This window comes from Magnolia sinica, chromosome 7 (genome assembly GCF_029962835.1).
Source record: "Magnolia sinica isolate HGM2019 chromosome 7, MsV1, whole genome shotgun sequence".
In the NCBI taxonomy this organism is placed as follows: domain Eukaryota; kingdom Viridiplantae; phylum Streptophyta; class Magnoliopsida; order Magnoliales; family Magnoliaceae; genus Magnolia; species Magnolia sinica.
The window spans coordinates 91,808,496-91,822,089 of record NC_080579.1 but is presented as its reverse complement, the minus strand read 5'-3'; the positions used below and the strand labels follow the sequence as shown (position 1 = coordinate 91,822,089).

General features: G+C 38.3%; 1 protein-coding gene across 1 annotated transcript; it reads left to right on the top strand.

Annotated features, from left to right (window-relative positions):
• Positions 1-3,939: 3,939 nt before the first annotated feature.
• Positions 3,940-11,713, top strand: LOC131250712 (growth-regulating factor 1-like). The gene is made up of 7 exons (XM_058250991.1): positions 3,940-4,456; positions 5,021-5,441; positions 5,539-5,957; positions 6,236-6,357; positions 10,621-10,814; positions 10,915-11,333; positions 11,421-11,713. Exons 1-7 carry the CDS (start codon positions 4,264-4,266, stop codon positions 11,426-11,428), a joined length of 1,776 nt encoding a protein of 591 aa, XP_058106974.1. The 5' UTR covers positions 3,940-4,263; the 3' UTR covers positions 11,429-11,713.
• Positions 11,714-13,594: the final 1,881 nt, after the last annotated feature.

Sequence of the window (13,594 nt, the reverse complement as noted above, 5' to 3'; positions counted from 1 at the left end):
CTCGAGTAATAGATCTACTTCATTTTTGGGCTCATGCCTTAAAATGATCAGTTAAAATAGATAAATGACATGGATAAAACACATACATCATGGTGGGCCCCACATAGATCTTGTCAGGACCATAGGATGTAATTCTCGTCCCATACCAATAGCATACACATACCATAACTTTTCTCCATATCAAGTCTGAATAATGAGTCCCAATCTTCACGCTCACCTAGGACGACGCAAGCCTTACTGATAGGGCTAGCTTGATGTATATATTTTATATCCATGATGTCCTTCCGTTTTTTTTCTAGATTAATTTTAGGGTATTGTGAACGCCTCCCCCCACACGCGAGCGCGGCGGTGCCCTCACTTCCTTTTGGCTTTGATGTTGATTTTTTAGTGTAGCTAAAGTATGTTATTGATTTGGGTGTAAACATGCATTTGATTAAGAGTCGACACTAGCCGAATTAAGATTAAAATCTACGGTAGGTTAGAAACCGTAGAATTGTTTATGAGTAAGGGAATCTCCCCTAACTTAAATGGCTCACGCGGTTGATCTAGGACCATATATTCTGAGTAAGGGCCTCAGTGACGAAAAAAGAATGGATTAGGCACCTTTTTTGCTCGCACAATGTGCAGTTTCTACTTCACAAGATTTGTAATTTTTGGATACTCAACGAAGTTTCGACATTTTTATATTTAGTCGTGCTTCACATAACCCATAAGAGTCGGGTAGGCGAAAATAAGAAAACTATCTAACCTTACATTTTATAGCCAATTGGCCTTAGGTAGGAAAATATAGTAAAAATGCAGTGAGTAAAATAAAATGCTAACTAGCTTGTTTCGCAGGATTTAAGATCCTAGGTAGGAAAATAAAGTAAGACAAAATGAAAGAGGGTAAATAATGTAGAGTAAGATATAAAGAAATGTGGATATATTTGATATACTTGGAATGTGTGGAGTGAAATGCAAATAAAATAGAGATAGATAAAGTCTTAGTTTCAATGACTTTTTTAATGGTTATTTTTGTCTCATATGTGGGGCATCATGTTGGCATGTTGAAAATTTTTAAGGTACGTTGGGCAGCACCTTCGGGTAAACTCCAACCTTCAGACCCTCTTTGTATTTTTCTATCTCTCTTTCTGCTCTCTGTTTTTTTCCTCTCGCTTTCTGTTTCTTTCTCTTCCATTTTCTCCCTCTCTGGCTCACTTTCCTTGTTCCTCTCTGTATCTGTATTTGTGTGTTTTCCTTCGTCCATCAGATCCCTTATATAAGCATTGGTAGCCGAATTCTGTTGCCAACGGCTGTGATTCATTGGGTTGTGGTATGGGCGCTCATAGTTTAAAATGTAATATATAATATATTATATATAAAAAAGTTAAAAAATAATGATTACTTATATATATATATTATATTTATTTTATAAAAGTAATAATTACTTTTTATTATATATATTATATATATAAAAAATGTAATGAATAATTAATTTTATTTTTTTTTGCAAATTGTTTAAATACTTGTATCTTATTCGTTATCCGTTCATTTTCGGTAATCTTGGTCTCGTTGGAAAGATAATCAGATAAGCTTCTTAACAAGACTTGAATTACTTTGATCAAAACCCATTTGACCTGCCGAAAGTATGGCCGTTTAGTATATGCAATTGGTTGTCTGTAATTTGATCGATGGTCTGTTTTTTATGATCTTAGGATCATTGAAAATGCCACCTGATAAACTTTTTAATACAACTAAAATCACATTAATCAGATCTCGTTTGACTTGTTTAAAGTGGGGTCAGAGTTTTTATAGTTTTAATTGCTCGGCAATATGTGGTTTTGATAAACGATCAGGATCTTCCTCATCATAATCCGGATTGGAGGAAACTTAAGTTCGTTAGAAAGATCATTTGACTATCTTTCCAATGTATCATAAATCATTTTGATCGGTCAAAATTTGCTCTCAATAATACCATGGCCGCTTTGTGGACAAAGACGACCGTACTTTCCTTAATCTTGAATAGATGACCTCCCGCACCTCAAAACAACATTATTCAGGAAGACTAAGTGTTATAGAGAGCAATCCATGGGTAGAGAGAGTTCATTTTATACTTTTTTCACACATCGGTTGATACATATAGAGAGTTTTTAGGGTTTTGGAATTCAGAGGTATGGTCTTGACCGAATCGCTATTGGATTTGGTGCTATCCGATCAAGTCCATTGGTTTTCTCCGTGACACGCCGATTATGCTCCCAATTCGACCCATTTGGATTTTCAATGATTTCTAAGTTTGTAGAAGATAATTTATTAAAATCGAGTTGAAGCTTAGGACCTGTTTGATTTTGAGGGAATTGGGAAATACCCTTGAAAAAGGTGATTATTACCTTTTCCCTTGTTTAAAATTTCAAATGCATTTTCTTCTCGAAAATTAGTTCGAAAAAGCTGACTTGCATTTGTGGACCCCACTATGATGTGTATGACATATCCACACCGTCCATCCATTTTATCAAAAGATTTTAGGGCCTAAGTCCAAAATTTAAACAAATGCAATGCTCAAGTGGCCCATATCACAGGAAACAATGGCCGTAAACGTCCACCATTAAAAGTTATTTTGTTTATTGTGCCCAGATTAATGTTTATTTGTCATCTAACCTGTTTATGAGGTCATAAAAACATTGATAAGGGGTAAACACAAATATCAGCTTCAGCCAAAACTTCTACGGGCCACATAAATTTTATACGACAAGCATTCAATTTCCACTGTTTGTTGTGGTGTGGTTCACTGGAGCTTTGGATCTACCTCATTTTTGGGGTTCATGGCCTAAATCAAGCTGACGTATAGGATGAACGGTGTTGATACATCACGTACATCATAGTGGGCCCTATATTCATTTGGCAACCATCCTCAATTTTAGTGCCAAATAGCTCAGTCGTCAACATAGGTGCAGGAAACAATGGGATAATTCCCTGGTAAATAATTATTACTTATTTACCAGGTAATTACCATTTACTTCAAAAATCAAATAGGCCCGTAGGGAGTGACTTGTCTTCATTTTAAGTGAAGTGCTTATGGATATGAATTAAAAAATGAAGCAGATCCCGTTTTCAGGTGTACCATACCATAGGAAACACATGATTATCCATTAATGGGCCACGGAAGTTTTGGATCAAACTGATATTTATATACTTTCCCTTCATCCATGTCCACTTGACTAACCTTACCGGAACATTATGGTGGGCCTTACAAAGTTTTTAGGGCCCAATTGATATTCCGATTTCCTATGATTGCAAGGTAAATAAGCCATCATTATCGCTTATACGCGTTTGTTTCGTAAGAAATCATGTCTTATATTTTGAGAGCCAAATACACTCGTAAGAGGAGGTAAAATTCAATATAAAATTTACAGTTTCAGGTTACAAAATTACCATTTTCAGGGTAATTTAAGGTTGAAACAAATCAGGTAACAAAATCATCCTTATAGTCAAATATTATGATGTGACCACCCAGTTACAAGAGTAAATAATCGTGACCGATTTACACCCATTTACGGAAAACCAATCAATCCCTAATGGTAGGGCGTTCAGTCATTCATGTTTCCTATGGTACTGTCCACCTAAGTTTTGGATCTGCTTCATATTTATGTGCTTTTACATGGACGGCGGAGGATTTAGCTAGAATACAAACACGGTAGGCCGCACGGTCTCAGTGACGCCGGGGCGGCACCTAACCCGCACCCATCTTTATGGGCCCACTACCAATTAAGATAAAATCCATCAGACAATCCTGACCATTCGATCAGTGTAAAGGAGTTTCTTTTATCACGTGGCATCGAAAGCCTGTCCCACCATTTGATGAGTTTGGATGAAGACAGATGTAGACACGTGTACGTAGGTAAGTGCATGATACTTATTTATTTATTTAACTGGGCGTATGGGTTTCCGCAAAGCTGGCAGAGACAAGAGCAGCAAAGGGCAACAGGCAGCAGTAGCAGCTGCTGCAAAAACGACAGTGGCAGCTGCAGCACAGCAGCAGCTGCTCTGCTGCAGTCATAATAAGAGAGGCAGACTCAGGTGGCAGCATCAGCTATTAGTTTTATCCATGCAACAGAAGATTCTGCAACACCCCATGAGAGAGATTTGAGATGAGACTGCTCTCTCTATCTCTCTAACTCTCTCTCTCTCTCTTTATCTATATATAGCAACGAGGTTTGAAAGATTGGAGGTGTAGCTTTGAATCTTTAGCTGCTGTTGGTGCTTGTTGTGGGTGTTTTTTGGTTGAAGATGTTGAATGCAAGGAATAGGTGTTCTGCTTTCACGGCAAGACAATGGCAGGAGCTGGAACACCAAGCTCTCATCTTCAAATACATGACATGTGGGATGCCAATCCCACCTGATCTTCTCTATCCAATCAGGAGGGGATGTGATTCCATTCCCATCAGTCCTACCTTACCCAGGCTCTTCCCTCAGCATCCTAGTAAGATTCCTGCTTATGGCGCTCTCTCTCTCTCTCTCTCTCTCTCTCAATTTTTTGAGGAGCAGGTTCTTGTTTTTATTTTTTTCGTTAGCCGGATATCTTTTTTTTGTTTTTTGTTTTTTCCTTCATTCATTTCGCTTTCTCTCAGTAGTGAAAATGGGATTTGGGTTCTGTTTTTCAACTGGATGTTCTCTCTCTCTCTCTCTCTCTCTCTCTCTCTCTCTCTCTCTCTCCTGCGGTGAAAATGGGAGTTGGGTTTTGTTTTTTTTTTTTTTTTTGCAGCTCAGTGAGGTTTTCTTTTCTTCTTTTGTTTTCTTTTATTTGGGCATATTTTCCTCATCTTGGCCTTAGCATTTTTCCCCATTTCTTTGAATTTTAGAGGTGAAAGCAAGATCTTGTTCTGTTTATTGCAATAAGGTGGGGTTATTTTCATCTTCCCTTTTCATCCTTTTCTTTTATTTTCATTTTACCAATCCTTTGAATTCCTGAGGTTTAAAAAAATTAAAAAAAAAAAAAAAAAACCTTTAAAGTAACAAGATCTGGCTTTCTGTTGTTTTCTTGCAGCTGGGTGGGGTTGTTTTCAGATGGGTTTTGGCAGGAAAGCAGCAGACCCAGAGCCAGGAAGGTGCAGGAGAACAGATGGGAAGAAATGGAGGTGCTCTAAAGAAGCTTACCCAGACTCCAAGTACTGTGAGAGGCACATGCACAGAGGCAGAAACCGTTCAAGAAAGCCTGTGGAATTGACATCAACACCCACCCCATCAACATCATCCCCCACCCCACCTTCTCTCTCCCCTTCCTTCTCTTCTTCTTCTTCTCTTACTTCTCCTTCTTCTTCTCATATTCCAACTCAAACTCCCCATCCCTATCTCTATCCTCATTCCTCCTCTTCCATAACTCCTGCCATTTCCCTTTCCAACCAAAACTCCACTTCCCATTTCAATCTGGACTCTTCTTCTTACTCCTCAGCTGATAAAGATTACAGGTCTGTGTAAAAAAAAAAAATAAATAACCCACCAAAAGAAGAAGAAGAAGAAAAGCTTCCTTCTTTGCCTTTGATTCATATGTTCTTTTTTCTTCAGGTATTTGCATGGGCTGAAAGAAGACATCGATGAGCACGCCTTCTTCTCGGAAGCTTCGGGAAGTTTGCGGAGCATTCCTGATTCAAATATCGACAGCTCATGGCGGTCTATGCAGCGGAATTCCTCTGTTTTGCCGAGCAGTTACTACTCTCAGCAGCAGCAGCAGCAGCAGCATTGCTTTGTTCTGGGTACTGATTTTAAGTCAGGAAGCCGAGCAGTGAAGGTCGAGAGAGATGATGAGCCTCAGCAGCCGCTCCGCCTCTTCTTCGACGAATGGCCGCAGCCACCAAAGAACAGAGACTCATGGCTTGATTTGGAGGACCGATCGGACCGGGCCGCGTCCTCGACGACTCAGCTCTCGATTTCAATCCCGGTGGCCAGCTCTCTATTCCCGTCTGCCAATTCCCGATCGAGGAACGGTAATTCAAATATCTAACTAAAATCCAGTCCCCCCTCCTTTCTTGTAGTGATGCTCTCTAATCTCCCATCCAAATCTGATTGTGCAGATGATTGAATTTCCGAACATGGGTTTTGGATCAAAGGCTTGAATTTTGAATCTCAACGGCTCTGATCTGTCATCAAAGGCCTGAAGTAATTCTAGTGACTTTTCCTTCTTTTGTATGGGATTTTCTCTGCATTTTCTCAGAACTGCTTTTAATGGTGTTTTGCTTGATTGAATAATGCTGTGTTTTTGCAGGAGGATTGATTTCCCTTGTCTGTTGTGTCCTTGATTTTGATATCTTCTTCCCTCATTATAATAACTGCTTGGATGTCTCAGAAGCAAATCTTTTGAGATTGAGATTGGGAGTGTTTGGCTTTGTTTCATATCTTGATATCTTTGGCTTACCTACAGACTCACTGAATCGCTGAGTCGACTCGGTTGGTGTTCGAAACTTGATTTTGGTTCGCTCGTGTGACCACACGTGGTCATGCAGGCTCACGTCTTTTCGCTGACGTGGACGTAGGACTTCATGTTGATGAGATCCAACCGTCCATCACCCTTTGTTTGGCCCAGGGCCCAAAAATCAGGCCGATTCAAAACTCGTATGGGCTATATCATGTGGAACGGTTGTGATGGTAAGTTCAACCGTTAATATCATAGTGTAGGGTCCATCTTGGTTTGTATATAGCATCAAATCCGTTCATCTGAAGCGTCACAACAAGGTAAATGGATTACCTGAAAATCAGTAGATTCTAACACTCAACGTGAGTCACACAAGTGAATTTTCTGGAAGCGGATTGGCTGATGTACCACACCAGCTATAGTGCTGCTGTAGGTAGGTGTCGTGCGAAGACGATCGCTGACGCTCCTCCAGCTCCGAGTTGTACGAACGGTTCAAAGGAGATCAAAGTTACATGGCCCCACAATGATGTATTTATTATATCCACACCGTTTATACGTTTTTCGAGATCATTTTAGAGCATTATCCAAAAAAAAAATGAATCATATCCAAAGATCAACTGGACGACACCACAAATAGCAGCGGAGATCATGATTTTCACTGTTAAAAAATTCGTAGCGCCCACCATAACGTTTATTTTCCATCCAATCTGTTCATAAGGTCACAGTACCTGGATGAAGAGGAAAAACAAATTTCATATTGATGCAAAACCTCCGTGACCTCGAAAAGGGTTTCAATGGTAGACGTTCAATCCCTACTGTTTTTTGCAGTGTGGTCCACTTTATTGTTAGATATGTCTTATTTTTCGTCTAAAGCCTTACTACGAGCTTACAAAATCGATGGACGGTTTGGATATATAACATACCTCATAATGGGACTTTGCTGACGTAAATACACTAGCTATATAGCTGGTGTGTGGTACACCAGCCAGTCCGCTTCCGAATTTTCTGGCATTGTTTGGCCCACTTAAGTCTTTTATTGGACTGATTTTTATAATTGATGGAGAAAATGTGGCGGAGAACCTTATGAACGGCATGGATTTGATGCACACTCTACCTTACATGGTGCCTGGTATATTGTCTTAAGGGCCCTTACCCTTATGTAAATGGCCACCTGTAACAATCATTGCGGAAAAAAATGATTATGCTGTGCTCCTCAAATAAATCATAACAGCCTCGTAATAGACTATTATGAGTCAGATTATTATAAGTCGACACAGGTTTTTTAATTTTTTTCCATAAATGACCGTGGGAGATTTGAAATCCTACTATTGTGTTTGGCATCATGAATTCAAACTCACTTTAAATTTAAATTCAAAAATAATTATGCATAATATATTTAAGGGGTTTGAATTTAATTACTAAATCAACTTTAATATCTCTGATTAATGTAAGTACTTAATGTCTAGTGTAATTACTTAATGTTTGACACAATAGTTGTAATAAGCAGGATGAAATATATGTTTTGCCTGGAAACGATGAAATTCTAAGTCTTGGGTGGGCCACATGCACACAATCACATCCAAGTGATTAGCTAACGGCTTTTAACTACTGATATACATGGACATTGTTGGGATGACACAAATCATCGTATTAAAGTAATTAAGTGATGCAATTGATAATCTAATTGTTTTACGATATTATCCTTGGGCATGTGTCCTATAGAATAATAGCCCAGTGACACATGTTACCAATGCAATTCTTGGAAGGATTTTAGATATAATTTAAGTTTTTATATTCTATTTCAAACCCTTCCTTGGGAATATTTGAAATCTCTAATTACCTTATGGTGCAAAACATATAAGGGAATTTGAAATAATCCCCTCAAACTACTTCAAAAACTCCCAAATCCATGGTGCCAAATGGCTCATAATAGTTCTTTATGAGGGTTGTAACAAATGATCATTACACTTTGTATCATAAAACTAATGATGGTAGCCATTATGACCATCATTATTGTTTCGGAATACTTTAGTACATGGTTAATTGTAAATACACCCGTCGTTGCTTGGTCAGGCCAGCCTGTTTTGAAAAATGACGAGGACCCTCCAAATGTACTTTCCTAGGGAAGAATGCATACAACAGTTTAAGACCAATCATTCTATTTTTCCTTTGGAATTTGGACCGCTCTCTATTTTAATTAGCTATCCATTTGTGTAATTTTTAATAGGGACTTTTATAAGCCAAGATCTAGTTATTGTGGCATTTTCTTTCTGCTATCCTTTTTTTTTTTAAAAAGAGAGTATCTTCAACCTACTTAATTAGTTTAAATAATTTTCATTAAGACACATTCTATTAGATTTCTCTTAGCTAAGCCAAGTTAGATTGGATTACTTTTTGATAATGAAGGAACTATCATCTTAATAAAATTGCTATACAGTATAGAAAACCTAAGTTGGGTGGGGGCCACCATGTTGTATGTGTGAAATCTGTTGTCCATTAGCTAAAAATGATTGTCTACCATACATACAATAGATTATTCTGATAAAACACCGGTATTAGCCACAACAATAGTAAAAATGTGGAATTGTGCCTAAAATCTACATGTTCATGCAGGGTGGTTCACCTGGGTTTTTGGTTAAAGCATATTTTTGTATCATCCCTTCATCTCATCCTTGTGAGCTACACCGAAGGAATGGGTTTCATGAAAGATGCACACGATATTGTCCCCACAAACCTACAGTTGGATTTTCATACCCATCGGTTACTATGGTGTTGCATATCTAAGTTCTCTATCTACTTTATATTTTGCCCTAAGGCTTATTGTTAGGAGCACACACCCAATGGACGAAGCAGATGTGATATGATGCAGGGATGAACGTGATAAGATTGATCACCGTCTTCCTCAAGGATAACTACTTTAAATCTACAAAGCTTTTCTGAACTACTCACAGAGATTTCTCAAACCAACAAGAAAAAGACAGAAACTAAAAATAATTGTAAAATTTGTTAATAATTGATTGATTGATAGATGAAATAAACGAGCCTACATTCTTTTGAATAGGGATACAAAGACTTGAAAAAAGTTTAGGAATTAAACCACAACTAAAACTTGCTAAAATTCGTAATTTACTATAAATAGTAAATTTACTATTTATAGTAAGTGTCATATTTGATTTGGTACGTCGAGTAACTTATTCCGGTTTGGGAGATATGCCTGTTTTAAGGTTTTGACAGTCTTGATGGCTTTTGCCTCCAATCGAGTCTTCTCTGAGTCCATCTTAGACATGAAAATGTACACGACCTGCTTTAGAACATGATACAAACAACATTGGCCTATAAAGGCATGATGTTTGGGGCTGCTTATTCTAATATAAGATTGGAACTCTAGCTGCTTGATTTTTATTTTTTTATTTCTAACTTTTAAAACTTTTCAAGTGATAAGGCTTTCCTTGGATTAGGATAATTCCAAAATAACTACCAAAATTATATTTTTATTCCTTGAGATTGCACAAGAGTATGGTGACTGTCCATCATCAAAACAAAATAGTTAAATTATTAAAAGGGTGAAAAATAATTATATTAAGAGCTTTGGTTTGTTTTTATTTTTTGACGTGACTACAAGAATAAAGCTGATCCAAAACTCAAGTGGGTCACACTACAAGAAATATCGTAGAATCATGTGCCCACTATTGAAACCTTACTAGGGCTATCATGATCTTTGTATCTCGTCTAACCCATCCATAAGGTGAGTCCTACCAGGATTCCAGAGTGGAAATATAAATTCATCTTCATCCACAACATCAGTGGGCCCCAAAAAGGTTTCATAGTTGTTGCTTCCATCCCTACAATTTCTTGTGGTGCGTGGGGCTCAATTTGAGCTTTGAGTTGCCTTGATTTTTCTGCTCATGCCTTTAAGTGAATTAGGCAAGTAGATGGATAAAGTGGATGTGACACCGACATCATTGTGGTAATATTTGTCAAGCTCCATGTAACAAGTGTGGTATGAAATGAGAGAAATGAGAATAATTTATTTTTCCACAGTTCAAAAATGAGGTCATGTGTATGTGAGCTCCCTTATTTATTAAGGATGCATTTTCAATATTATTATTATTATTATTATTATTATTATTATTATTTTAAAAAGGAGGAAGATTTTGCAGCAACCCTTATCATGGGGCCACCTTGATGTATGTATTCTATTCCATGCAGTCCATCCATTTTGATGAGTCATTTCTCTCTCCCCTTCCTTCTCTTCTTCTTCTTCTCTTACTTCTCCTTCTTCTTCTCATATTCCAACTCAAACTCCCCATCCCTATCTCTATCCTCATTCCTCCTCTTCCATAACTCCTGCCATTTCCCTTTCCAACCAAAACTCCACTTCCCATTTCAATCTGGACTCTTCTTCTTACTCCTCAGCTGATAAAGATTACAGGTCTGTGTAAAAAAAATAAAAAATAAATAACCCACCAAAAGAAGAAGAAGAAGAAAAGCTTCCTTCTTTTCCTTTGATTCATATGTTCTTTTTTCTTCAGGTATTTGCATGGGCTGAAAGAAGACATCGATGAGCACGCCTTCTTCTCGGAAGCTTCGGGAAGTTTGCGGAGCATTCCTGATTCAAATATCGACAGCTCATGGCGGTCTATGCAGCGGAATTCCTCTGTTTTGCCGAGCAGTTACTACTCTCAGCAGCAGCAGCAGCAGCAGCATTGCTTTGTTCTGGGTACTGATTTTAAGTCAGGAAGCCGAGCAGTGAAGGTCGAGAGAGATGATGAGCCTCAGCAGCCGCTCCGCCTCTTCTTCGACGAATGGCCGCAGCCACCAAAGAACAGAGACTCATGGCTTGATTTGGAGGACCGATCGGACCGGGCCGCGTCCTCGACGACTCAGCTCTCGATTTCAATCCCGGTGGCCAGCTCTCTATTCCCGTCTGCCAATTCCCGATCGAGGAACGGTAATTCAAATATCTAACTAAAATCCAGTCCCCCCTCCTTTCTTGTAGTGATGCTCTCTAATCTCCCATCCAAATCTGATTGTGCAGATGATTGAATTTCCGAACATGGGTTTTGGATCAAAGGCTTGAATTTTGAATCTCAATGGCTCTGATCTGTCATCAAAGGCCTGAAGTAATTCTAGTGACTTTTCCTTCTTTTGTATGGGATTTTCTCTGCATTTTCTCAGAACTGCTTTTAATGGTGTTTTGCTTGATTGAATAATGCTGTGTTTTTGCAGGTGGATTGATTTCCCTTGTCTGTTGTGTCCTTGATTTTGATATCTTCTTCCCTCATTATAATAACTGCTTGGATGTCTCAGAAGCAAATCTTTTGAGATTGAGATTGGGAGTGTTTGGCTTTGTTTCATATCTTGATATCTTTGGCTTACCTACAGACTCACTGAATCGCTGAGTCGACTCGGTTGGTGTTCGAAACTTGATTTTGGTTCGCTCGTGTGACCACACGTGGTCATGCAGGCTCACGTCTATTCGCTGACGTGGACGTAGGACTTCATGTTGATGAGATCCAACCGTCCATCACCCTTTGTTTGGCCCAGGGCCCAAAAATCAGGCCGATTCAAAACTCGTATGGGCTATATCATGTGGAACGGTTGTGATGGTAAGTTCAACCGTTAATATCATAGTGTAGGGTCCATCTTGGTTTGTATATTGCATCAAATCCGTTCATCTGAAGCGTCACAACAAGGTAAATGGATTACCTGAAAATCAGTAGATTCTAACACTCACGTGAGTCACACAAGTGAATTTTCTGGAAGCGGATTGGCTGATGTACCACACCAGCTATATTGCTGCTGTAGGTAGGTGTCGTGCGAAGACGATCGCTGACGCTCCTCGAGCTCCGAGTTGTACGAACGGTTCAAAGGAGATCAAAGTTACATGGGCCCCACAATGATGTATTTATTATATCCACACCGTTTATACGTTTTTTGAGATCATTTTAGAGCATTATCCAAAAAAAATAAAAATGAATCATATCCAAAGATCAACTGGACGACACCACAAATAGCAGCGGAGATCATGATTTTCACTGTTAAAAAATTCGTAGCGCCCACCATAACGTTTATTTTCCATCCAATCTGTTCATAAGGTCACAGTACCTGGATGAAGAGGAAAAACAAATTTCATATTGATGCAAAACCTCCGTGACCTCGAAAAGGGTTTCAATGATAGACGTTCAATCCCTACTGCTTTTTGCAGTGTGGTCCACTTTATTGTTAGATATGTGTTATTTTTTGTCTAAAGCCTTACTACGAGCTTACAAAATCGATGGACGGTTTGGATATAACACATACCTCATAATGGGACTTTGCTGACGTAAATACACTAGCTATATAGCTGGTGTGTGGTACACCAGCCAGTACGCTTCCGAATTTTCTGGCATTGTTTGGCCCACTTAAGTATTTTATTGGACTGATTTTTATGATTGATGGAGAAAATGTGGCGGAGAACCTTATGAGCGGCATGGATTTGATGCACACTCTACCTTACATGGTGCCTGGTATATTGTCTTAAGGGCCCTTACCCTTATGTAAATGGCCACCTGTAACAATCATTACGGAAAAAAATGATTATGCTGTGCTCCTCAAATAAATCATAACAGCCTCGTAATAGACTATTATGAGTCAGATTATTATAAGTCGACACAGGTTTTTTAATTTTTTTCCATAAATGACCGTGGGAGATTTGAAATCCTACTATTGTGTTTGGCATCATGAATTCAAACTCACTTTAAATTTAAATTCAAAAATAATTATGCATAGTATATTTAAGGGGTTTGAATTTAATTACTAAATCAACTTTAATATCTCTGATTAATGTAAGTACTTAATGTTTAGTGTAATTACTTAATGTTTGACACAATAGTTGTAATAAGCAGGATGAAATATATGTTTTGCCTGGAAATGATGAAATTCTAAGTCTTGGGTGGGCCACAAGCACACAATCACATCCAAGTGATTAGCTAACGGCTTTTAACTACTGATGTACATGGACATTGTTGGGATGATACAAATCATCATATTAAAGTAATTAAGTGATGCAATTGATAATCTAATTGTTTTACGATGTTATCCGTGGGCATGTGTCCTATAGGATAATAGTCAAGTGACACATGTTACCCATGCAATTCTTGGAAGGATTTTAGATATAATTTAAGTTTTTATATTTTATTTCAAACCCTCTCTTTGGGAATATTTGAAATC